The sequence below is a fragment of the Oncorhynchus tshawytscha genome, linkage group LG09 (assembly GCF_018296145.1).
Source record: "Oncorhynchus tshawytscha isolate Ot180627B linkage group LG09, Otsh_v2.0, whole genome shotgun sequence".
NCBI lineage: Eukaryota > Metazoa > Chordata > Actinopteri > Salmoniformes > Salmonidae > Oncorhynchus > Oncorhynchus tshawytscha.
The window spans coordinates 73156547-73184179 of NC_056437.1; the positions used below are offsets into that span (position 1 = coordinate 73156547).

At 44.4% G+C, this 27633-nt stretch overlaps 1 protein-coding gene across 2 annotated transcripts in view; it reads right to left on the reverse strand.

Moving 5' to 3' along the window:
* znf385c (zinc finger protein 385C) overlaps positions 1-27633 on the reverse strand; it is a 251067-nt gene that overhangs the window by 75452 nt on the left and 147982 nt on the right. Inside the window, exon 1 of one of the 2 annotated variants that reach the window (XM_042327388.1) lies at positions 5631-5999. The exons of the other annotated variant lie outside the window; for it this stretch is intronic. Coding sequence (XP_042183322.1) covers positions 5631-5640 — 10 coding nt within the window. The 5' untranslated portion in view covers positions 5641-5999. Of the gene's footprint in view, positions 1-5630; positions 6000-27633 lie in introns of those variants that run through there. 2 annotated transcript variants of the gene reach the window in all.

A 27633-nucleotide genomic window follows, 5' to 3' on the forward strand; every position in this document is an offset into this window, starting at 1 on the left:
ACTAACTGTAAGTCATTCTGGATAGGAGCGTCTGTTAAATGACTCAAATGTCAATGTAAAATGGGTGTACTGTGGATTACAATAACACTGAAAATGTCATGGATTTAGTAAATAACAATAGCGGGGCTATATACAGAGTCAATGTGCAGGGGGTACCTGTGTCGAGGTGCCCCCTGCACACTGACTCTATTAGGCCCCGCTATTGTTATTTACTGCTGTTCTTTAATTATTTGTTATTCTTATCTCTTACTTTTTTTTGTTTGGTATTTTCTTAAAAACTGCATTGTTGGTTAAGGACTTGTAAGTCAGCATTTCGCTGTGACAAATACAATTTGATTTGATATGGCTCAGGCATCCATTCTAAAGACAGGATGTAAATATGAGCACGTTTATGTTCTGTTCACAACCCTGTCATTCAGGGTGTGACCAAATCTATCTATATATCTATCCATCCCACCCACCCATCTATCCATCTATCCATCCAGAGGGTAACCCTACCCCCCTCCAATTACCCCTAGCCTGGCCTAGCCCCGGTCTGGGCCCCTGTTGACCACACATTAACCCTGTCCTTTCAGCTCCCTCCCGTTTCCCTGATCCCACAGATAAGAGCAGCCGAGGAGAATAAAGGAAAGAGTCTCCTCCTAAAGGCACTGACAGGCAGGGCTATAATCAGGCCTTCTGCAGCCTGGGGGTAAGGTGGGAGAACAGGTATGGGGTGGGGTGAGGGTCAGTTGTTAGAAGCAAGGTCACCCCCCCTTACAGCCACACAGTGACAGTCAGACCACAAATCTTTCCTCACTCACACAAGACCATGGTGATGTCATTGGACAGTCAGTATATACACAAGGAACTGTGTGTGTGTGTGTGTGTGAGAGAGAGAGAGAGAGATTCCGCTGTGCCCCACCAAACTGTGTCTGAAAAGTGCCTGTGTTTTTATGCACCACAGTCTGATGGGTGGGGTGATTTCAGTTTATGACTTGACCGATGCTAGAGGGTGAGGGTCTAGGTGAGAACAGAACAGTAAAATAGACCTCCTAAATACTCCACCATACATCTCCTTGGCAGCTTTGTGCTCCACATGCATCTGTCTCCCCTGTAGGCCTGCCACGAAGGCATTACGAACAGGAATAAAGATCTGGAGAAATGCTAATGGTAACCATTTGCAGGAGTCATCAGCGCGTTTTACCGAAGCCATTTTAAGAGCTAGCGCTGGGATATGTGAGCACCCCGCAATCTCAGTTAAAGACAGATCCATCATCCCTGGAGGGGGCCCTGTGTGTGTGTGTGTGTGTCTGTGTGTGTGTGTGTGTGTGTGTGTGTCAGTGTGTGTGTGTCAGTGTGTGTGTGTGTGTCAGTGTGTGTGTGTGTGTCAGTGTGTGTGTGTGTGTGTCAGTGTGTGTATGTGTGTCAGTGTGTGTATGTGTGTCAGTGTGTGTATGTGTGTCAGTGTGTATGTGTGTCAGTGTGTGTGTGTGTGTCAGTGTGTGTGTGTGTGTCAGTGTGTCAGTGTGTATGTGTGTCAGTGTGTATGTCAGTGTGTATGTCAGTGTTTGTGTCTGTGAGCGTGTGTGTCTCTCTCTCTCTCAGAGTCTCTCTCTTTCTGTTGGGCTCCATGCCTGATACATGCAGAGACAGAGTTGATGTCATATAGGACACATACATTCCAGTTGGGACTCTGTCAGGGCAGTAAAATGGCAGCAGAGCAGTTTTAGATTAGTGGCCATAATTCTACAAGGCAGTGTAGCCTATAGCACTGCAGTGTACTCGGCCACACAGTACATATGTCTGTCCTCTCTCTCACACCCCTCACAACCCCACTACCAATACACAGACTGCCTCAACGTTGTCATGGGTTGCAGGATCAAGTTTAGAGCAAACGGCAAAGTCCTCCATTTTAGAGTGGACTGATAGGGTCATAAATCTTGTTTCAGTTTCTCAGAGGCAACCGTGATGAGATCCAGAGGAGAGCAGTAAGACAACCAGTCAAGGTTGCTGCAATGTTCCTGTAACCTTGGCCTATAAGGAACATAAATAAAAAAAGTACTGGTAGAAAATAGGCCTATACTATATAAGCTATCTATTGCACATTCTATTCATATTGTCATCATTATCTCCTTGGTTCCTATGTATAGAGGGCAGGTGGTTCATATGTATAGAGAGCAGGTGGCTCATATGTATAGAGAGCAGGTGGCTCATATGTATAGAGGGCAGGTGGTTCATATGTATAGAGAGCAGGTGGCTCATATGTATAGAGGGCAGGTGGCTCCTATGTATAGAGGGCAGGTGGCTCATATGTATAGAGGGCAGGTGGTTCCTATGTATAGAGGGCAGGAGCTCCTATGTATAGAGGACAGGTGGCTCCTATGTATAGAGAATAGGTGGTTCCTATGTATAGAGGGCATGTGGCTCCTATGTATAGAGGGCAGGTGGCTCCTATGTGTAGAGGGCAGGTGGCTCCTATGTATAGAGGGCAGGTGGCTCCTATGTATAGAGGGCAGGTGGCTCCTATGTATAGAGGACAGGTAGCTCCTATGTATAGAGGGCAGGTGGCTCCTATGTATATAGAACAGGTGGCTCCTATGTATAGAGGACAGGTAGCTCCTATGTATAGAGGACAGGCAGCTCCTATGTATAGAGGGCAGGTGGCTCCTATGTATAGAGGGCATGTGGCTCCTATGTATAGAGAACAGGAGCTCCTATGTATAGAGAACAGGTGGTTCCTATGTATAGAGAACAGGTGGTTCCTATGTATAGAGAACAGGTGGTTCCTATGTATAGAGGACAGGTATCTCATATGTATAGAGGACAGGTATCTCCTATGTATAGAGGACAGGTAGCTCCTATGTATAGAGGGCAGGTGGCTCCTATGTATATAGAACAGGTGGTTCCTATGTATAGAGAACAGGAGCTCCAATGTATATAGAACAGGTGGCTCCTATGTATAGAGGGCATGTGGCTCCTATGTATAGAGGACAGGTGGTTCCTATGTATAGAAAACAGGTGGTTCCTATGTATAGAGAACAGGAGCTCCAATGTATATAGAACAGGTGGCTCCTATGTATAGAGGGCATGTGGCTCCTATGTATATAGAACAGGTGGCTCCTATGTATAGAGAACAGGTGGTTCCTATGTATAGAGAACAGAAGCTCCAATGTATATAGAACAGGTGGCTCATATGTATAGAGGACAGGTGGTTCCTATGTATAGAGGACAGGAGCTCCAATGTATAGAGGACAGGTGGCTCATATGTATAGAGAACAGGTGGTTCCTATGTATAGAGAACAGGAGCTCCAATGTATATAGAACAGGTGGCTCCTATGTATAGAGGGCAGGTGGCTCCTATGTATAGAGGGCAGGTGGCTCCTATGTATAGAGGGCAGGTGGTTCCTATGTATAGAGAACAGGAGCTCCAATGTATATAGAACAGGTGGCTCCTATGTATAGAGGACAGGTTGTTCCTATGTATAGAGGACAGGTGGCTCCTATGTATAGAGGACAGGTGGCTCCTATTTATAGAGAACAGGTGGTTCCTGTGTATAGAGGACATGTATCTCATATGTATAGAGGACAGGTATCTCATATGTATAGAGGACAGGTAGCTCATATGTATAGAGGGCAGGTGGCTCCTATGTATAGAGGACAGGTAGCTCAAATGTATAGAGGGCAGGTGGCTCCTATGTATAGTGGACAGGTAGCTCATATGTATAGAGGACAGGTGGCTCCTATGTATAGAAGACAGGTGGGTCCTATGTATAGAGGACAGGAGCTCCAATGTATAGAGGACAGGAGCTCATATGTATAGAGGACAGGAGCTCCAATGTATAGAGGACAGGTGGCTCCTATGTATAGAGGGCATGTGGCTCCTATGTATAGAGGGCAGGTGGCTCCTATGTATAGAGGACAGGTGATTCCTATGTATAGAGGACAGGTAGTTCCTATGTATATAGGACAGGTGGATCCTATGTATAGAGGGCAGGTGGTTCCTATGTATAGAGGGCAGGTGGCTCCTATGTATAGAGGCCAGGTGGTTCCTATGTATAGAGGACAGGTGGCTCCTATGTATAGAGGGCAGGTGGTTCCTATGTATAGAGGGCAGGTGGTTCCTATGTATAGAGGGCAGGTGGCTCCTATGTATAGAGGGCAGGTGGCTCCTATGTATAGAGGACAGGTGGCTCCTATGTATAGAGGGCATGTGGCTCCTATGTATAGAGGGCATGTGGCTCCTATGTATAGAGGGCATGTGGCTCCTATGTGTAGACTGCAGTTTCTATAATAGGCTTTAGTGATTGCTTAATGGTGTGATACCCCACAATGCAAATTGGCCAGTGTGTGTTGATCAATGATTTGATGTCTATTTAGTAGCCTATTTGTCTTTCTCAAAGTAAAAATCCTCAATACTATGCAGACAATCGATACATATATACTAAATCTATATCTTAAATTACAAAATGTAAGATGTCCATTAATTATTATTGACAATATAAACGAAATTGATTGACCTATTGCAATAGCCTATTCCACAGTATAGGAAAAAAGTCTATAGTTGAAGCGACTGTGAATCGTTGAGACCCCCAGCAGCATTGAAGATGCAGAATCCCGGAGAGGACCGTCTTTAATTAAGGCAATCATTCACTTTCAGATTTCGTTTCTAAAGTCTAACATGAATAATGACGTTATTAGAGTTAACCAACAAGGAGCCGCGTGGTTTTTCAATTGCATTAACGGAGCGCTTTCTGTATATATTTAATTCAAGCATTCACAGGTGTGAGACCGATAGCCTACGCACCCGGCAAGTTGAGAAGAGATCAACTCAAGCTCAACATCAAAACAGCAGATACATTCATATTTACACTGGATTTGTCCTTGAAGAAAAATCACATGAGAAATGTTCAAATATAAAGATCTCATCATTCCAAAAAAGGGATTCATTCTGCGGTAGCCTAAGAGTTTGTCCCAAAAGGGATTAATTCTGCCGTAGCCTAAGAGTTTGTCCCAAAAGGGATTCATTCTGCGGTAGCCTAAGAGTTTGTCCCAAAAGGGATTCATTCTGCGGTAGCCTAAGAGTTTGTCCCAAAAGGGATCGGTAGTCTACTTTCGATAGCATGTCAAATTTGAACGAAAACTCACATTTTAACTGTTAATAGAAGGAATAAATATGATGCAGGCTTAACGTCACCGATGATCCACAACTCCGAATTTGAAGGAGATTTTACGGGATCATTGTGCGCAATCTTCGGGTCGCTGCGGTATCCTACACTTCCAATGGTCTGGCAAGACAAATATTCCACTTGTGTACAAACAAATTCCATAGACTACAGTTACCACCCAACACTGCACATTAATCTGCGTCTGAATTTGACTGTCCCTCATACATATTTGAGAATTCAACTGCGCACTGGTCTTGCCGCTAATGCGTACAACTTACAAAGCTATATTTATATAAAACATTGTCATCATTTATATAAAATTCACGTATGTTTAAAAAGGCTAAACCGACCAGTGCTCGAGTCAGGTGTTCTATATGCCCGACCGTGGGCTACACGTCTCCAGAAACTAAAGAACCGAAAGCGGACCCTCGAAGCCACATCAGCGAGGTTTCTGAAGAAAAAGGTCAAAAACTCGAGACTTACCGATCAGCATCGTGCGTCCAGGACCGAATAGACGTCGCTCCAGCTCGGAGTTTCACAGCGCGTAAATATTACGCGGTATCCCCAGAAAAGAAGTGCATGCAACGACGCACACGTATCATATGCTCCGCTCCGGGAGTTTAAACAAACACAACTAAAAGAAGCGACTGCTATATATTCTGCCCTATTTCCCAGTCTCTGTCGCTCTCTCTTTGTAATCCTTTTTCTTCCTCGTGGACAAATCCCAACAGATCCCAACTACTACAACTAAGGAAGAATGATACACATGCTCCTCAATTAAAACCCATATTGATCTGCTGCTCTGCGTGGCCCGAAGGAGGCGAGGGAAGGGGAATGGAGAGATGACGGTTTGGTTGCTTGCAACCCCCCCCCCCCTCTCTCTCTCTCTCTCTCTCTCTCTCTCTCTCTCTCTCTCTTTCTTTCTTTCTTGCTCAGCTGGCCGACGTTTAACCTGAGCGGACAGCGCAAATGGGAAAAGAAGCTGGTGTTATTTTAACAGCGCATATTGTCTCTTAGATAACGGTTCCGCGATGACGGCTTTGTGAAACGACTACAAGAGTAATGTCACTCTCCCTGATGGAGGGAGGAGCCAGGTCAAGGTGATCATTTATATGTATCAATCACACATTTACAGCCACACCAGACATCCCATTGAGTGGCTAAACGGTGAAAAATACAATGATGGAGCACTATTTGGAAAAGGTTGACTACTCCACCCCTGTGTAGTCCAACACTTCATGGTCACCTGGGTTGAACCCTGACCCTTAAATTGATGGATAAATGTCACCCTAATGGAATTTCAGTATTGTCACGCAGCAGAATAGTGACAAGGCCCTAGTTGGTTACAGAGAAAAAGGGAGAGATAGAGAGAGAAGGGGAGAGGAAGAGAAAGAGAGAGAGCATGAGAGATAGAGAGAGAAGGGGAGAGGAAGAGAAAGAGAGAGAGCATGAGAGATAGAGAGAGAAGGGGAGAGGAAGAGAAAGAGAGAGAGCATGAGAGAAAGAGAGATAGAGAGAGAAGGGGAGAGGAAGAGAAAGAGAGAGAGCATGAGAGAAAGAGAGATAGAGAGAGAAGGGGAGAGGAAGAGAAAGAGAGAGAGCATGAGAGAAAGAGAGATAGAGAGAGAAGGGGAGAGGAAGAGAAAGAGAGAGAGCATGAGAGAAAGAAAGATAGATAGAGAGAGAAGGGGAGAGGAAGAGAAAGAGAGAGAGCATGAGAGAAAGAGAGATAGAGAGAGAAGGGGAGAGGAAGAGAAAGAGAGAGCATGAGAGAAAGAAAGATAGATAGAGAGAGAAGGGGAGAGGAAGAGAAAGAGAGAGAGCATGAGAGAAAGAAAGAGAGATAGAGAGAGAAGGGGAGAGGAAGAGAAAGAGAGAGAGCATGAGAGAAAGAGAGATAGCGAGAGAAGGGGAGAGGAAGAGAAAGAGAGAGAGCATGAGAGAAAGAGAGATAGATAGAGAGAGAAGGGGAGAGGAAGAGAAAGAGAGAGAGCATGAGAGAAAGAAAGATAGAGAGAGAAGGGGAGAGGAAGAGAAAGAGCATGAGAGAAAGAAAGATAGATAGAGAGAGAAGGGGAGAGGAAGAGAGAGAGCATGAGAGAAAGAAAGAGAGATAGAGAGAGAAGGGGAGAGGAAGAGAAAGAGAGAGAGCATGAGAGAAAGAGAGATAGATAGAGAGAGAAGGGGAGAGGAAGAGAAAGAGAGAGAGCATGAGAGAAAGAAAGATAGAGAGAGAAGGGGAGAGGAAGAGAAAGAGCATGAGAGAAAGAGAGAGAGAGAGAGATACACACACACACACATGCTGATAAGAGAGGAGTGATTCTGCTGCCAGCCAGCCAGCCAGCCAGAAGCAGCTAGTATAAACCTACCACATCAGACAGACTGTACAGAGAGGGGGAGGCAGCAGAGGACTTGAAGCTATTAAAGATAAGCTTGGAGGGAAACTGGCTGCTCTGGTGTGTGTGTGTGTGTGTGTGCGCGTGTGTGTGAGAGAAAGAGGGTGTGTGTGTGTAGGGGGGGTATTTCTGTGAAGTTTTAGAAGGAGTGAATTATATGCAACGTGTATGTGTGTTTGTATAAAATAGATCATGGCAGTGTGTGTGTAATATGTGTACGTGTATGTCATTGCAGCTGTGTGTGTGTAATGTGTGTATGTCCTTGCAGCTGTGTGTGTGTAATGTGTGTATGTCATTGCAGCTGTGTGTGTGTAATGTGTGCATGTCATTGCAGCTGTGTGTGTGTAATGTGTGTATGTCATTGCAGCTGTGTGTGTGTAATGTGTGTATGTCATTGCAGCTGTGTGTGTGTAATGTGTGCATGTCATTGCAGCTGTGTGTGTGTAATGTGTGTATGTCCTTGCAGCTGTGTGTGTGTATTGTGTGTATGTCATTGCAGCTGTGTGTGTGTAATGTGTGTATGTCCTTGCAGCAGTGTGTGTGTAATGTGTGCATGTCATTGCAGCTGTGTGTGTGTAATGTGTGTATGTCCTTGCAGCTGTGTGTGTGTATTGTGTGTATGTCATTGCAGCTGTGTGTGTGTAATGTGTGTATGTCCTTGCAGCTGTGTGTGTGTAATGTGTGTATGTCATTGCAGCAGTGTGTGTGTAATGTGTGTATGTCATTGCAGCTGTGTGTGTGTAATGTGTGCATGTCATTGCAGCAGTGTGTGTGTAATGTGTGCATGTCATTGCAGCTGTGTGTGTGTAATGTGTGTATGTCATTGCAGCTGTGTGTGTGTAATGTGTGTATGTCATTGCAGCAGTGTGTGTGTAATGTGTGTATGTCCTTGCAGCTGTGTGTGTGTATTGTGTGTATGCCATTGCAGCAGTGTGTGTGTAATATGTGTATGTCATTGCAGCAGTGTGTGTGTAATGTGTGTATGTCATTGCAGCTGTGTGTGTGTAATGTGTGCATGTCATTGCAGCTGTGTGTGTGTAATGTGTGTATGTCATTGCAGCTGTATGTGTAATATGTGTATGTCATTGCAGCTATGAGTGTGCCTGATCTGAGTGACAGTTGCTCATATTCATCTGTCGCTTCTCTCTCTCCTTTGTGTCTTTCGTCTTTTGCCTTAGTGCAATTGTGTGAAGCCTGCCAGCGCTGAGTGTGTGTGTCTCTCTGTGTGTTCAAATTGACATGGACTGAGTTTGTGTGTTTGTGTGTTTGTGTGTGACAGAGTGAGCTAGAAACCATGTGTCTGTGTGTTTGTGCGGTGTGAGTGTGTTTAACTTTGTGTGTGTGTGTGTTCCTCTAAAGGCAGGAGAGGAGAGCAGGCTGAAGAGTCTTGGTGTAGTGCTAAGCTCTACTGGAGCCTGGCCAAAGCACCCAGAGTGCTATCAGGAACTTAATTACACCATTCAATCGCTCCCTTGCTTTCCCTCTACCCCTTCCTCCATCTCTCCCTTCTCTCTGCTCACTTCCCTCCTTCCATCCTTCCTCGTTCTGCTCTTTCTCTCTCTCCCCCAATCGGTGTCTCCATCTAATCTCTGACTTTCCTCTCTCTACCTCCATCTTGTTGCTCTTCGCCCCCCTTCTCTCTGTAGTCTTGTGGTGGTGTGAGGTGGGCGGGCAGACTGGTGCTGAGTTGAAGAGGATGTTGTTGGTGTGAACAGAGAGAGGGTGATGGTGAAGTGTGCTAGGAGCAGATAGACTATATGGGGTACACACAGAACGTCAGAAGCCACAAGAGGAGTTTGGAATCAAGTGCTAGAGAAGATTCTCCTCTGTCCCTCAGATGCTCAGTAGAGGTTCCCAGGGACGAGCACGGCTAGCCAAGGTGTCATTGAGTGTCGTGTACAAAACCACAGTAGCCATGGACACCCAGTCCTCATGGCAGACTGTGGGTTTGGAGGGCAGCTGTACCAGCCTACTAGCCCTGCCAACCACATGCCAACCACTGTGTCAACCATATAGCCGACACAGGCATGAGAGAGGCAGGGCTATAATGAGAGAGGCTGGCTCTCTGCTTTAGATTCCCCAGCCATGACACAGCCCATTGCCCTTCAGCGGGAGATAGAGAGCATTATGAAACGGGACTGCTAGTGAGATCAGGGTCTTCGGCAGAGGAGTGCTGTTCAGTCAGAATGTGAGTCAAGGCATATCCACTACTCGACACAAGCACCCAGCAACAGGCGTCAGATTGTATAAGACCAAACACTAGACGCAACATCATCAACATCCACAGCAAGCCTCACCCGGGACAGAGTTAAGTTAGTCTAACCCAGGCTCGATGAAACTCCACAGGGCATAATGGCTCTCTGTGACGGCTTAGAGAGGTCACCATGGTGGAGTTGTGTATGGGCTCCTCTTGACTATGATGGGCAAATGAGTTCCAACCGTGATTGTTTGATATTGGAGGGGGAGTATAGAAGTGATGGTAGTGGTGTTGATAATAATACGGCTATATGGGTGTAGCGCGGTTCCCGGCGGAGCCAGGTATCTATGGTGATGAGGATGGGGCCCTGGAGAGATGAGAAGGTCAAGCTGTCACATTCCACTCCAGTGAAATTACATCCTCTGTAGCCCTCCACTCCGCTGCTGGGCCACTGATAACTGGCCCCAGAGTGTGTGTGTGCGTGAGTGATTGTGTGTGTAGGGTAGAGCAGCACACAAGGGACCAGGGACGAGGAGGAGGGCGGTGCAGGCGGGCACAGTCGCGGGCGGGCATTCATTAACATGCAGGATCTGTATGGTGGCATGCTGTCAGAGACAGAGTGGTGTAGTGGGCAGAAGTGGCGGGGGTGGCGGAAGAGGTGGGCACAGTGGGACAGTGTGACAGGGAGGGCAGGAGACACGAGGCGGGAGGGGGAAGATGTCTGGAATATTGAGAAATGTGTCACCTGGGAGATAGAGCTCTGCCATGCATTGAGATGGATCGTAATTCTCTATGACAGTTGAACCAGCTTTTACATGACGAACGACCGGAGTCCTTTTAGTGCTTCCTCATACCGTGTCGGCCTAATACAACTAGCTATCAGAGAGAAGAACGCAAGCACACTGTTCTATTTGGATGAAGACATAGTCAAATCCAGAAACGTCTAACGGGTGAAATCCATGTCTATCCATTAGCTACATATGCACAGCTATACACATCAACAAACTGCTACAAACACACATACTGTGATCTGGCAAACACAAACACAGTCTGTTGAGCGAGTCTCTATGTGGAGTTCCTCTTCTGTCTCTCTCCAGCATGCAGACAGAGGTGATCAATTCATGTCTAGTTGTGACTGTCTTTTAATGGGAGGGGGACCACACTGCTGGTTCGATTGGTGTGTGTGTTTCAAACGGCCACAAACTGTTACTTCTCTGGACTGACGGGTGTGCGTGTGTTCCTCGTATTCTCTTTGGTTACGTATTGTTCTGTATGACAAACCCTATTCTACTACAGTATGTGCTGGATTTGTTTTGATTGGGATTATCATTGGACATAACCCAGTGGATATGAAATGTACTACACATCATCCCACTTTAGAAGCATCAAACCTACATGATACTCAGTTTACTTGAAACTATACAGTAAAGTTTTATTTTCACTTTTGACAACTGATAGTGGATGACTGACAGGAGGAACAACACCAATATGATTAATTAAAGCTACTTCCTTCTCCTCCTCCTCTCTTCCAAGCGACTAGCGTCAATTAGGAGCAGGCCTGCCAGCCTGCAGTGTTCCCGCCCAGGTGGTGTCCGACAGCCAATGGAGATGAAAGCAGCATGACGAGAAGCGTGCGTCTCTCTCTCTCTCTCTCTCTCTCTCTCTCTCTCTCTCTCTCTCTCTCTCTCTCTCTCTCTCTCTCTCTCTCGTCGGAGTGCATGCTGGGAGTGAGTCGTCAGGCAGGAGTGATTGTGAGTGCGAATGGAATTTCTTTTCACTCTATTGGGGGTTGGTATGTATATATATATATATTGATTAGTTTAGTTGTTTTAAGGGTATCTTGTTTAAACTATCAATAAGCACGTATAGGGGTGGTGGGATCTTTGCTTTGAGGTTGGTTTTTCGCGAGGGCACAACCAGCGGGTGGAGCTGGTTGCTATGGCCACTGTGGAAATGAAAAGTTTGAAAAACTTAGTCGGAGGCATGGAGTAAAGATTCCTGCTGCGGCCGGGTGTTCAGTGGAAGAATGTAGCTTGGCTGTGGGTGCTATCATTGGGTATGATAGCATCAAATCAGCCTCAAGGATGAATAGCGCTGTAGTGATATTCTTAGATTCAATTGAAAAGGTGAATAAAATAGTTGAGAGGGGTGTTGTGTTGCGGGAAACACAGACGCCGGTATTTCCGCTTATGAATCCTGCGAAGAAAGTTATGCTTTCTAACGTGCCACCATTTGTTAGAGATGAAGTGTTAGAGCGAGAGTTATCTCGCCATGGTCAAATCGTATCTACAATAAAGAAGGTTCTTTTTGGATGCAAATCTCCGTTGTTGAAACATGTCGTGTCTCATAGGAGACAAGTGCATATGATTTTAAAAAAGGAAGGAGATGAACTGAATTTAGCGTTTAGCTTTAAGATTGATGGATTTGATTATGTCTTCTATGCATCTACTGAATCAATGAAATGCTTTGGATGTGGAAGAGAGGGGCATTTGGTGCGTAGTTGTCCCGAAAATGAGCGCGCTGAGCCTGGTAATAGTTTTAGTGCGAGTGCAAATAACGCACCACCGCGAAGGGCTGAAAATACTACGGGTGCAGGAGAAGAGAGAAGGTGGGCAGATGTGGTTGGAAAAGCAGGAGAGGAAGGCAGTGTGGATACGGGGGCAATTGTGGTAGATCAGAACAAAGAGGGAGGGGAAACAATAGGTGAGATTGCGACTGCCGTCGCTGAGGTGGTGCTGGAAAATGAAATTGGAAGTCAAGAGGAGATTGAAATAAGGGAAAAGGAAGCGGATGTTTTCAAAATACCTAGGAGTAAAAGGAAGAATTTAAGGGGTGGTGAAGGGTCTAATTCTAAGAGAAAGGTAGAGTTTGATAAATCAGTTGAAGATGAAAAAGGTGTAGAGATGGTGGAGTATTCTTCTGGGGAGGATAGTGAGAGTGAGTCATCTGACACGTCACAACAATATAGTGAGATAAATGGGGTGGAAGGGATGTATGGGATCGAGAGGATACGTCAATTTTTGAAGTTGACAAAAGGGAAGAAATATATGCAGGATTACAATGTAACTGATTTTTTCCCTGAACGTGAATTGTTTATTGAATCAGCAAAGTTTCTGATGTCAAAAATTACAGGGGAAGTTTGAAAAGCCCTGAAATTGCTAGACTCAAGAAAGTGGTCACAAGAGTGATAAGTGATGTAAATTCTAAAGAAAATGAAAGAGTTCAGTTGCAGTCTTAACTCTGTAAAGAGATGTGGTGGCTGTATCTTCCTCTGTATATTTTTTTTTATCCATGAGCAGTTTTAAGATTTCTTCTTTAAACGTAAATGGGGCAAGAGATGTTAAAAAAGAGCCATGGTGTATGAGTTAATTAGAGGAAAGGGAAGTGACATCATTTTTCTACAAGAAACGCATAGTAATTTGGAAAATGAAGTTATGTGGCAACAGGAGTGGGGGGACAGTGGTGTGTAGTCATAAAAACTCAAAAAGTGGGGGTGTGGTTATCTTGTTCTCAAAAGGGTTTTTGCCGTTGTCATATGAGGTTGAAGAGGTAGTTGAGGGGAGGTTATTAAAAGTTAGAGCAAGGTATGAAAACATCACTATGTGTCTGATAAATGTATATGCCCCAGTGGTGACAGTTGAGAGGGTATGTTTTTAGAGACATTATCAAATACCATTGAGAAATGTAACAAAGAAGATTATTTGTTTATTGCTGGGGATTTTAACTGCACAGTTAGTGATTTAGATAGAAATCACCAAGAACCTCATATAGCCTCAAGGATGTTTTTAAAACGCCTCATTGTAACAAATGAATTGTGTGATATTTGGCGGAGTCAACATGGAGGAACAAGGCAGTACACCTGGGCGCATGTGAGAGAGAACATCATCTCTATGGCCAGGTTAGATAGGTTTTATGTTTTTGAGCATCAATCTCAAGTTTGTAAATCAAGTGTGATAACTCCAGTGGGATTTTCTGATCATTGTTTAATAACAGAGGTGGTGTTCATTAACGATGTAAAACCCAAAAGCGCATACTGGCATTTTAATATAACTTTATTGAGTGATGCTCACTTCAGGAACTGTTTCAGTTTGTTTTGGGAGAGATGGAGGTCTCAAAAGGCCAGTTTTGTATCCATTCAACAGTGGTGGGATATAGGGAAAATCCAGATTCAGCAATTTTGTAATCAATACACGAGGAATGTCACCAAAGATATCACCAGATCAATGAAAGCCCTAGAGATTGAAATAGTGGAACTCATGACGTTGGTTGAGACCACAGGAGATCGAGGCCATACTCAGGCCCTCAAGAGGAGAAAAACTGCATTGGCAGACCTGCTGGGTATCAGAGCACAGGGGGCACTGGTGAGAAGTAAATTTCAGGGAATATCTGAAATGGATGCCTCATCCAAATTTTTCTTTGGTTTAGAGAAAAAGAATGGACAAAGAAAAATTATTCATTGTCTCAAATCATCTGTTGGACAAGAGCTCACTAGCCCTAGTGAAATTAGAAAGAGGGCAGTAGAGTTCTATGCTGAGCTCTACAAGTGTGAGTACAAAGAGGACAAAACAGTGACACAGCAGTTCTTTGATGGGCTCCCAAAGGTGGCTGCAGAAGCTCAGGTTGAGCTTGAGCAACCATTGTCTTTGCAGGATTTATACACCGCATTAAAAGGCATGGAAAATGGAAGGGCACCAGGCATTGATGGGCTTCCCGTTGACTTTTGGGCTATGTTGGGTGAGGATTGGTTAGAAGTAGCTAATGATAGTTTAACCGGAGGGTTACTACCAATAAGCTGCAGAAGGGCTGTCCTCACCCTACTGCCCAATAAGGGTGACCCGAGGGAGGTGAAGAACTGGAGGCCGGTGGCTTTATTGTGCACTGATTATAAGATATTGTCAAAAGCTTTGTCCAACAGGCTGAGGGAGGTGATGGGGCAAATCATACATACGGATCAGTCCTACTGTGTTCCTGGCAGGCAGATAGGGGATAACATTTCTCTGATTCGTGATTTTTTGGACGTCTCTAGGGCTATTGGGTTGGATGCTGGTCTAATTTCAATTGATCAGGAAAAGGCATTTGACCGAGTTGAACATCAATATTTATGGCAAACGTTTGAGGCGTTTGGGTTCAGCTCTGGTTTTATTGCCATGATAAAGGTGATATATGGTGACATTGAAAGTGTATTGAAAGTTAACGGTGGTTTGAGTGCTCCTTTTAAAGTGTGTAGAGGTATTAGGCAGGGATGTTCTATGTCAGGGATGTTATATGCCATTGCTATAGAGCCACTACTAAATAGCATTAGAAGGCGCATTGCAGGGGTGTGCCTTTCAGAGGATATTCCTCCTATTCGTCTCTCAGCCTATGCTGATGATGTAGTTGTGTTAGTGAAAAATCAAGCGGAGGTGGATAGCTTGAGTCTAATGGTTGATCGTTTTAGGGAATATCCTCTGCAAAGGTAAATTGGGAAAAGAGTTGTGCGTTACAGATTGGAGAATGGTCTGGAGGGATCATGGCTTTGCCAGGGGGGCTAGAATGGTGTAAGGGAGGTTTTAAGTATCTTGGAGTATACCTAGGAGATGAGGGGACTATGGAAAAAAATTGGAGTGGGGTGGTTGAAATGGTGGAAGGGAGGATGAGGAGATGGCGTTGGTTATTATCTCGTATGTCATATAGGGGGCGCACTATTATAGTTAATAATGTGATTGCATCTGCACTGTGGCATCGGTTGTCAGTTTTAGAACCACCATCTGGCCTTCTGGCTAAGATACAGGCAATTATTGTGGATTTCTTTTGGGATAAATATCACTGGGTTCCACAAAGTGTTTTGTATTTGTCAAAAGAAGAGGGGGGACAAGGTCTTGTACATCTTGCTAGTAGGGCTGCTGCTTTCCGATTTCAGTTTATTCAAAGGTTGCTTTATGGACCGGAAAATGTGGTGTGGAGAGGGGTGGCAGGTCTTATATTACAACGGGTTGGAGGATTAGGTTTAAAGAAGGCTTTATTTCTGGTTGATAGTAGCCAGATTTCTAGGGAGGGAGTACCTCCGTTTTACAGAGGACTTCTCAGAGTGTGGAGCATAATGAAGGTGTCTAGACGAACTTCAGCGGAGTCAGTGCATTGGCTGTTGGAGGAACCTCTGGTGTATGGGGCAAGACTGGATTGTACAACTGCAGCTGTTCCACATTTCTCCAAGATTCTGGTGAAGGGGAAAATCACCTTAAGACAGTTAATGGCCATGGCTGGGCCCGCATTAATGGATGGAAGACGGGTGGCAGAACATTTGGGGATGAGGTCGGAAAGGATTGTCGGACAAATGCTGGGGAGCTGTAGGAAGGCTCTGTCAGCGGAAGAATGGGGTATGCTTAGTAGCCACAAGAAGAAGGTACAAGATGAAGACGTCTCATTTCCAAGACTAGGGATTACACCAAATATCCCAGAGTCAGAAAGAAAGGCGTTATTGCTGGATTTGAGAGGGTTGGAGGAGGTGGGTTTGGATGAGGTGAATGGGAAGGACTTGTATAGGGGGTGTGTGTCAAGGTGTTGAATAAAGATAAATTGAAAAATAGAAAAGACACTCCATGGAGGGTAAAATTGGGCATTGATGATAGGGTAAAGCCAGCATGGAGGGCACTGTACAAACCACCGTTACAAAAGGGTACTGGTGATATGCAATGGAGGGTTTTACATGGCATCATTGCAGTTAATGCTTTTGTATCTGTTATTAATTCAGATGTTAGAGATGGATGTCCTTTTTGTAATATAAGAGAAACCATTTTTCACTGTTTTATGGAGTGTGAGAGGATAAAACCTCTATTGGAAATGCTGGAATCTTTGTTTAAAGCTGTAGGGGAATTTTTCAATAACACTGTTTTTATTTTGGGGTTTCAATATAGTAAACAACAGAAAAGAAAATGTCAAATGTTAAATTTTATTTTGGGACAAGCTAAGATGTCAATTTTTCTGAGTAGAAAACATAAGATAGAAACGGGATATGGGAAGGATGTAAGATGTGTTTTTAAAGGATTAGTGAAAGCAAGAATAAAAGTAGATTTTGAGTTCTTTTCAGCTGTAAAAGATCTCCTATTATTTGAGGAGAAGTGGGCCTACGAAAGAGCGCTTTGTTTTGTAGAGGAGGGGAAATTATTTTTTGCTGATGAAATAAGTTGAATATATATGTTATGTATTTATTTTTGTTTAGGAATTACATTTGTTGTTTCATTTCTGAAAAGGCAGTGTGTCATTTTTTTTTTATGTTAACACTTGAGTAAAAAATAAAGGTTTTATAAAAACTCAAAACTCTCTCTCCTGGTCCTTAGGCCCACTGATTATTATCGTAATTACTGTATGGGAATAACAATGATTGTGGCTTCGGAACAAATACCACCACTAAAACGAATACAACTAGTACAGCTGCTACTAAGAATGGCAACAATGGTAGAAGAGCGTACTAGTCAGTTGTGACTCCCAGTGGAAACAACAGTAAAGCCCCTGAGACTGGAGCAGAGTAGCAGGCCAGGAGACCAGTTCAGATGAGTCTCAGTCGAGAAGAGTCAGAGAGAGGGAGGAGAGGAAGCTGTCATCACAGTATGAGGGAGGAAGGAGGAAGAGAGGGTGGATAGGGAGGGGTGGGGAGGGAGTGGGCGATGCTGTACTCTGACACCTGTACTCTACACCCTACAGGGGAGGGGACTCCTCAGATGTACTGTTTAGCATGTATTTCACACTCAGTCACACACACAGAAAGACAGACACAGGGAGAAAAGGGAGAGAGGGAGAGAGATGGATTCTCCAACATAAATAAAACATCTGTGTGCATGTTTCATCCCTGGAGCTGGGTTCAGATAGATTAGGAGGAGGGGGAGGGATGAGGAAGAAGAGGAGGAAGATACAGAGCTAGGATCTTAATTTGATCATTGTTGCTGATAATTTCCCTGCACAGCAGGAAATGCACACTTGTAGTGTATTCAAGGTTTAAAAAGGCTTCTTACGTTTGTAACTTCCACTTTAAAATGTCAGACTGGATTTGCCCTAACAAAAAAACAACCCCTACAAAAATCAACCCCTACAAAAACTGTCCATGAATTATAATCCTCATAATAATTCACATTTTCTGTTGCTGCAGGATTATTTTCCTGTTGTAGCAAACTGGCTCAAATTAAGATCCTACATCTGTAGGGTGAAGGGGAGTGCCACAGATTAGACATATGAGGTATTCTACATACTCTTCCTCTCTCATAAGGATGAGATGGATAAGGAGGAGAGACAAAGGGAGGATCTCTACCAATATTACCATTCACAGTACCATCCTTTCAACCTACTGTATGTATGCTCTCTCTCTCTCTCTTCTCTCTCTCTTCTCTCTCTATTCAATTCAATTCGCTTTATTGGTATGACGTAACAATGTACAAATTGCCAAAGCTTATTTTGGATATTTACAATATAAAAATGAGAGTCAAATTTGTCAACGGGACAACAGTAACAACAATAACCAAGGGTCAAAATAACCAGACATTCAACAATAACAATAAGCATACAGTAGAGTACATGTGCAGGTTGATTGGTCTGTCAGACACTGTCCCTCAACTTATGGCAGGCAGGCTCTCTCTCTCACCATGGTCCCGCTCTCCCTGGGTTAGTAGAGGAATGAATTATACAAACTGCACCCAGACTTCTGTTACTAATAGGACTTCATTGTGGCTTGCATATGTTTAAAACCATGGCTAGATACTAATCAATACTGTCTCTGTGCAGTGGCCTGCTTTCACTATATTGAACTGTGGTTTAGCAGATGAATCGTGCAGAGCTGGTCCAGCAGGATGGTGCAGAGCTTGAAGATGTGGTTCTTGGTATTCTATAGCAAGGCATGCACATACTAACTAAATGTGAATTATGTAGCCAAGCGATGACCTTCAAGTGCTCAGTCACTCTCATTAAAACGTAAAAATAAACACAACTATTTTCATTTGTTCCGGTCCTTAGATCTGTTAAGTTCAATTATGCCTCAAATAGAAGCGCAACCATTAAAGTGCCATAAGGATGTTGTTTTATATGTGTTCGGAAGTAGAGTTGTGTTCTCGTTACTGTAAAACGAATGGGGGAATCCTGTGGAAAGGACGAGAGGGGCATTTCTCTGTGTTATAGCAGTAAATGTGTCTACAGAGCGCACACACACACACACACACACACACACACACACACACACACACACACACACACACACACACACACACACACACACACACACACACACACACAGACACAATGGGTGGAAAAACATGCCAGTGAAAACAGTTTTATATCAACAGGCCAGTGTACCCGCGTGACACCACACCTGGGTTCAACTACTATTCCAAATAATTAAAAAATTTCTGGGATTGATTGAGCTACCCTCGCTTAATGGACCGACATAACGGTCTGAAAACTATAAACCCCGCCCATCTGCACTCCAGGCAGGCTAGAACAAATGCTATAAGTATTTGAAAAATGTCAAATAGTATTTGAACCCGGGTCTGCATGACACTAATGGAGCCGTGTGTCTGAACAGAGAAAGAAAGGGGGGGGGGGAATGACAGACGAAAGACGGGAAAAAATTTGAAAATGCTGTAAACGGAGGAGAGGGTAAGGGAGGAAGTGGATCAATTCATGTGAAGAATAGAAAGAGACTGAGGGATATCGAAAGTGAAAGGAGAGAGGGGCAGAGTATGCCAGAAAGTATGCATTGAGGACGGAGCCAGTGGAAACATTGGAGATTTTCTCTGCTCTGGAAATGTTACAGTCTCTGACACACCTGAAGGTAAGCCTGGAAAATCTGTAAAACAAAGGGTCTATAAACGTGAGAGAGTGTGAGGTCAGCCTTGGAAAAACTCAACACACACAAGGACACACATACCTCCTCCCACAGAGGCCCTGTAACAGACCTCACCACTAACCTTTAACCTCTCACCTCTGACCAGCAGCTCTGAAGGAGGGCCGTCAGCAGGAGATGCTGTCTACGCTATTTGAAATCTGTGTCTAGACTAGTCTGGAGACAAGAGCTGTGTGTGTGTGTGTGTGTGTGTGGCTCTGTTAAGATTGGTAGTAGTGTGGAACAGGAGAACAATGGCACGGCTACAGAGATCTGGTGCCAGGCATGCTGGGATACATTTCACTGCCACTCAGCCTGAACAAATATATCAGTAGCTGTGGCGTGTGTGTTTCGTTCTCTCTGTCTCTATGTCTCGTCAGTGTGTGTGTGTGTGTGTGTGTGTGTGTGTGTGTGTGTGTGTGTGTGTGTCTTTGCCGTGCCAGGCAGGGCCATGGTCTCCGCCTCTGTAATCGTGAGGGCACACCGCTTCACTGGCTCCCCTCTCCTCCCTCCCTCTCTCTCCCCCTCTGACCATAGCGGGTCACATGGGTGCTTTGGGTGGCTTCACAGCACATCATTTCCTGTGGCTGGCTGTCGGCGGTGATCAAGGCGGCGTGGACATCTAATGCTGACGAGCTGAGACAGCTCCCTCCCCTCTGACTGGGGGGCAATCTGCCTGGCCCAAACAGACACACACAAATACAAACACGCATACACACACACACACACACGCGTACACAGACACGCGTACACAGACACGCGTACACAGACACGCGTACACAGACACGCGTACACAGACACGCGTACACAGACACGCGTACACACACACACACACACACACACACACACACACACACACACACACACACACACACGCGTACACACACACGCGTACACAGACACGCGTACACAGACACGCGTACACAGACACGCGTACACACACACACACACACACACACACACACACACACACACACACACACACACACACACACACACACATAGCAACAGTGTGAGCACCAATGCATAAACAACCCATGCGTGAGAGTGTGTGCGTATCTGTATGCATGAGTAATATCTTTGAATAAAGATGCTTTTATAAAAAGCACAACTGTGTTTTTGCAAGTGAATGTTTGCAATGCATGTTCTGTATTGCCTGGAATCATTGGCGGGACTTATGCAGTCTGTGCGTCTATCAGTCTGTAGACTACAGCATACTCTGTCTGTCTGTCTGCGTAACCTTCCTCTCTATCTATCCGTCCATCTGTCTGTTCCTGTGTGTCTGTAGTAGGAAGTTGTTGGTATTCTATAGGAAGGCGTGCAGATATACGAACCAAATATACATCAAGTAGCCAAGCAATGACTTTCAAATAGTCCTCAGTCACTCTCATTATAGGTCACACAGTGTGACTACGTCCCACCTCATCACTCCCTGTGGGCTTTGGTGGTAAGCAGATGTGGAAACAGAGAGAGGAACAGAGATAGCGAGAGAGATATGGAGAGGGAGAAGGAGAGATATAGAGAGGGAGAAGGAGAGATATAGAGAGGGAGAAGGAGAGAGATAGAGAGGGAGGGAGAAGGAGAGGGAGAATGAGAGAGAAATAGAGGGAGAAGGAGAAAGAGATATATGGAGAGGGAGAAGGAGAAAGAGATATATGGAGAGGGAGAAGGAGAAAGAGATATAGAGAGGGAGAAGGAGAGATATAGAGAGGGAGACGGAGAGAGATATAGAGAGGGAGAAGGAGAGAGATATAGAGAGGGAGAAGGAGAAAGAGATATAGAGAGGGAGAAGGAGAATGAGAGAGATATAGAGAGGGAGAAGGAGAGAGATATAGAGAGGGAGAAGGAGATATAGAGAGGGAGAAGGAGAATGAGAGAGATATAGAGAGGGAGAAGGAGAAAGAGATATAGAGAGGGAGAAGGAGAATGAGAGAGATATAGAGAGGGAGAAGGAGAATGAGAGAGATATAGAGAGGGAGAAGGAGAGAGAGATATGGAGGAGAAGGATATGGAGGAGGAGAAGGAGAGAGAGATATAGAGAAGGAGAAGGAGAGAGGGATATGGAGAAGGAGAGAGATATAGAGTTGGAGAAGGTAAAGGATAGAGATATATGGAATGGGACAGAAAGATATATTTTATCTTTATTTAACTAGGCAAGTAAGTTAAGAACAAATTCTTATTTTCAATGACGGCCTAGGAACAGTGGGTTAACTGCCTGTTCAGGGGCAGAATGACAGATATGTACTTTGTCAGCTCGGGGATTTTAACTTGGAACCTTTGCGTTACTAGTCCAACACTCTAACCACTAGGCTACCCTGGAGGAGACAGAGAGAGGAATATGGAATGGGACAGAGAGAGGAACAAAAAGAGTGGAATATTTCTGCCGTTATATAGCCTGTAGCCTGGGCTATGTCACATCTTACACCTGCATACCATCTGTGTATGTGTGTGTGTGTGTGTGTGTGTGTGTCAGTGCGTGGAGACTTGGACTAACCTAGACTGTAGGTCTGATTCTGAGCAGAGAGACAGATGAGGTCGTATCATAAAACGTCTGTTAAAAGGAGAGGGCCAGCGTCAGGACGAGGAGGAGGAGGAGAGAGACGAAGATAGGGAATAAAACACATCTGACAGAGAAAGGATAATGGTGAGAAGAGAGATGGTGACAAGAAGAAGGACAAGACCCAGGAGAGAGAATACCAGACAGACAGGCTGGGTAAAATGGAGGGGATGGACTGACAGACAGACAGGCAATGTGATTGAGAGAACATAGACAGTAAGAGGAAGATTGTGGAGGGAGAGAAAGAGAGACAGACTACGGACAGAGGGAAGAAGGGAAACAGCATATTTTTGTTAAAGTTACCAAACTGTGTGTGCTTGAATGCTCTGCTCTACTCTGCCCTCTCAACACTCTCTTCCCCTTGACTGGAGAAATCTGGGGCTCTAGAATGACAAGCACCCTTGATCATCGAAAGAACACGCTTCCTCTCCTGTTAAATCAAATGAAATCAGGTCAAATGTCACACCAGTGTGCATCTCTCTCTGTGTATCTGTGTGTCTGTAGTATACATTTCTCTCTCTGTGTATCTGTGTATTTGTGTGTCTGTAGTATACATAGCTCTCTCTGTGTATCTGTGTATTTGTGTGTCTGTAGTACACATATCTCTCTCTGTGTATCTGTGTAGATGTGTGTCTGTAGTATACATCTCTTTCTGTGTATCTGTGTAGATGTGTGTCTGTAGGAAACATCTCTCTCGCTGTGTATCTGTGTATTTGTGTGTCGGTAGTATACATTTCGCTCTCTGTGTATCTGTGTATTTGTGTGTCTGTAGTATACATATCTCTCTCTGTGTATCTGTGTATTTGTGTGTCTGTAGTATACATTTCTCTCTCTGTGTATCTGTGTATTTGTGTGTCTGTAGTACACATGTCTCTCCGTGTATCTGTGTATCTAATGTGTCTGTAGTATATATCTCTCTCTCTGTGTATCTGTGTGTCTGTAGTATACATTTATCTCTCTGTGTATCTGTGGATTTGTGTGTCTGTAGTATATATCTCTCTCTCTCTCTGTATCTGTGTATCTGTAGTATATATCTCTCTCTCTCTCTCTGTATCTGTGTATTTGTGTGTCTGTAGTATATATATATATATATATATATATATATATATATATATATATATATATATATATATATATATATATCTGTGTATCTGTGTATCTGTGTGTCTGTGGTATATCTCTCTCTCTGTGTATCTGTGTATCTGTGTGTCTGTAGTATACATCTCTCTCTGTGTATCTGTGTATTTGTGTGTCTGTAGTATATAGCTCTCTTGGTGTATCTGTGTATCTGTGTATTTGTGTGTCTGTAGTATACATCTCTCTCTATGTATCTGTGTATCTGTGTGTCTGTAGTATACATCTCTCTCTGTGTATCTGTGTATCTGTGTGTCTGTAGTATACATCTCTCTCTGTGTATCTGTGTATTTGTGTGTCTATAGTATACATCTCTCTCTCTCTGTGTATCTGTGTCTGTCGTATACATTTCCCTCTCTGTGTATCTTGTATTTGTGTGTCTATAGTATACATCTCTCTCTCTGTGTATCTGTGTAGTTGTGTCTGTAGTATACATATCTCTCTCTGTGTATCTGTGTATTTGTGTGTCTGTGGTATACATCTCTCTCTGTGTATCTGTGTATTTGTGTGTCTGTAGTATACATCTCTCTCGCTGTGTATCTGTGTATCTGTGTGTCGGTAGTATACATCTCTTTCTGTGTATCTGTGTATCTGTGTGTCTGTAGTATACATCTCTCTCTGTGTATCTGTGTGTCTGTTGTATACATTTCCCTCTCTGTGTATTTGTGTGACTGTAGTATACATCTCTCTCTCTCTCTCTGTATCTGTGTATTTGTGTGTCTATAGTATATATCTCTCTCTCTCTCTGTATCTGTGTGTTTGTGTGTCTGTAGTATACATATCTCTCTCTGTGTATTTGTGTGTCTGTAGTATACATCTCTCTCTGTGTATCTGTGTGTTTGTCTGTCTGTAGTATACATCTCTCTCTGTTTTATGTTCTGAATGCTTGTATATGTGTTTTCTCAGTGTGTGTGTGTGTGTGTGTGTATGGGGTTTTATGTGCGTGTGTGAGTGCGCGTGCGTGTGTGCGTGCGTGTGCGTGTGAGACATACCTCCCTCTGTCATATGTGAAAGTAAGGAAGCACAGATATAATATTAATGACACGACCTTGAACGGAATAATCACAACCATGTCTGACCACACAGTCAAATCCGTACTATGAAGCCAATGGAAATCAACAACAACAATGAAAAGACGACAACATGATCCAGCTAGGAGAGAAAGCTCCATAACGACAGCATGAAGAAGATAGGGGAAACAGAAAAGCAGGGCAGTCAAGCTGAGTGTACTGTCAATATGGTTATCAACTGATCGCCTCTCTCTCTCTCTCTCTCTCTCTCTCTCACTGTGGCTGGTGCTCTGATAGGGTAGAGCGAATGGGTTGTGGGTAAAAATTACCCTACACACACACACACACACACACACACACACACACACACACACACACACACACACACACACACACACACACACACACACACACACACACCATCCTAATCCAACCTAACTCCAGCGGGCCTATGGGGGGCTGGTCTAAGCCCTTTATCAGGCCCAACAGATGCTGTTGACAGAACAATAAGCAGACCAATATGGCTGGCAGGTCATGAGGAGCAGGACTCACCAGATCACAGCAGAGCAGACACACAGAGAGAGATAGATCACTGTCTAGTCAGGTGGCACTGGACACCACTCGGGTCATCCATACTGGATCTACTAGTCACCACTCTGGTCATCAATACTGGATCTACTAGTCACCACTCTGGTCATCAATACTGGATCTACTAGTCACCACTCTGGTCATCCATACTGGATCTACTAGTCACCACTCTGGTCATCAATACTGGATCTACTAGTCACCACTCTGGTCATCAATACTGGATCTACTAGTCACCACTCTGGTCATCCATACTGGATCTACTAGTCACCACTCTGGTCATCAATACTGGATCTACTAGTCACCACTCTGGTCATCAATACTGGATCTACTAGTCACCACTCTGGTCATCCATACTGGATCTACTAGTCACCACTCTGGTCATCAATACTGGATCTACTAGTCACCACTCTGGTCATCAATACTGGATCTACTAGTCACCACTCTGGTCATCCATACTGGATCTACTAGTCACCACTCTGGACATCCCTTCTGGATCTACTAGTCACCACTCTGGACATCCCTTCTGGATCTACTAGTCACCACTCTGGTCATCCATACTGGATCTACTAGTCACCACTCTGGTCATCAATACTGGATCTACTAGTCACCACTCTGGTCATCCATACTGGATCTACTAGTCACCACTCTGGACATCCCTTCTGGATCTACTAGTCACCACTCTGGTCATCCATACTGGATCTACTAGTCACCACTCTGGTCATCCATACTGGATCTACTAGTCACCACTCTGGTCATCAATATTGGATCTACTAGTCACCACTCTGGACATCCATACTGGATCTACGAGACACCACTCTGGACATCCATACTGGATCTACTAGTCACCACTCTGGTCATCAATATTGGATCTACTAGTCACCACTCTGGACATCCATACTGGATCTACGAGACACCACTCTGGACATCCATACTGGATCTACTAGTCACCACTCTGGGCATCCATACTGGATCTACTAGTCACCACTCTGGTCATCCATACTGGATCTACTAGTCACCACTCTGGTCATCAATACTGGATCTACTAGTCACCACTCTGGTCATCCATACTGGATCTACTAGTCACCACTCTGGACATCCCTTCTGGATCGACTATTCACCCCTCTGGTCATCCATACTGGATCTACTAGTCACCACTCTGGTCATCAATATTGGATCTACCAGTCACCACTCTGGACATCCATACTGGATCTACGAGACACCACTCTGGACATCCATACTGGATCTACTAGTCACCACTCTGGTCATCCATACTGGATCTACTAGTCACCACTCTGGACATCCATACTGGATCTACTAGTCACCACTCTGGTCATCAATATTGGATCTACTAGTCACCACTCTGGACATCCATACTGGATCTACGAGACACCACTCTGGACATCCATACTAGATCTACTAGTCACCACTCTGGTCATCAATATTGGATCTACTAGTCACCACTCTGGACATCCATACTGGATCTACGAGACACCACTCTGGACATCCATACTGGATCTACTAGTCACCACTCTGGGCATCCATACTGGATCTACTAATCACCACTCTGGTCATCCATACTGGATCTACTAGTCACCACTCTGGACATCCCTTCTGGATCGACTATTCACCCCTCTGGTCATCCATACTGGATCTACTAGTCACCACTCTGGACATCCATACTGGATCTACGAGACACCACTCTGGACATCCATACTGGATCTACTAGTCACCACTCTGGGCATCCATACTGGATCTACTAGTCACCACTCTGGACATCCATACTGGATCTACTAGTCACCACTCTGGACATCCATACTGGATCTACTAGTCACCACTCTGGACATCCATACTTGATCTACTAGTCACCACTCTGGTCATCCATACTTGATCTACTAGTCACCACTCTGGACATCCATACTGGATCTACTAGTCACCACTCTGGACATCCATACTGGATCTACTAGTCACCACTCTGGACATCCATACTGGATCTACTAGTCACCATCCTGGGCTACGGCTTCACTGCTGTACTCTCACTGTCTGTCTGCAGTATCTCTCATTAAAAGGTTATTTTACTTTGGTGTAAAAACAACAACCTTAACCAGCACATTCACTTGAATCCGCCTCCCCCTTTCTAGCTCTGACTCTACTGACAGCTACTTTATTGAGGGGAAATGTACTTTCTATGCCTGTGATATGTGATTGTCCCACCTAGCTATCTGAAGATGGATGTTCTAACTGTAAGTTCCTCTGGATGAGTGTCTGCTAAATGACAAACATAAAACATGTAAATGTGGACCATAAGTATCATATACAGTATATGCATATTTTTCTTCAAGGTTTCTCTTTCAGTGTGTATAGTATACCTTCTATTAGAATTGTGGATGAGAGCATCTGCTAAATAACTCAAACATAAATGCAAATTAAGTGTTGGTGTTTCTAGGTTGAGCACCAGGATTCTGACAAGCGACATTACTGTAGTGTTTCTGTGGTGCACGCACACACACACACACACACACACACACACACACACACACACACACACACACACACACACACACACACACACACACACACACACACACACACACACACACACGCTGTACCCATTCTATCTAACAGTGATAACAGAAGCCAAAGAGAACAGGACGTGCCTCAACACTGAGTAGAAGTGAGAGAGAAAGAGAAGAGAAAAATGATGATGACGATGGTTATTATGATTGTGACGTTAACCATGGTGATGGCTCTGTGCATGTGTCA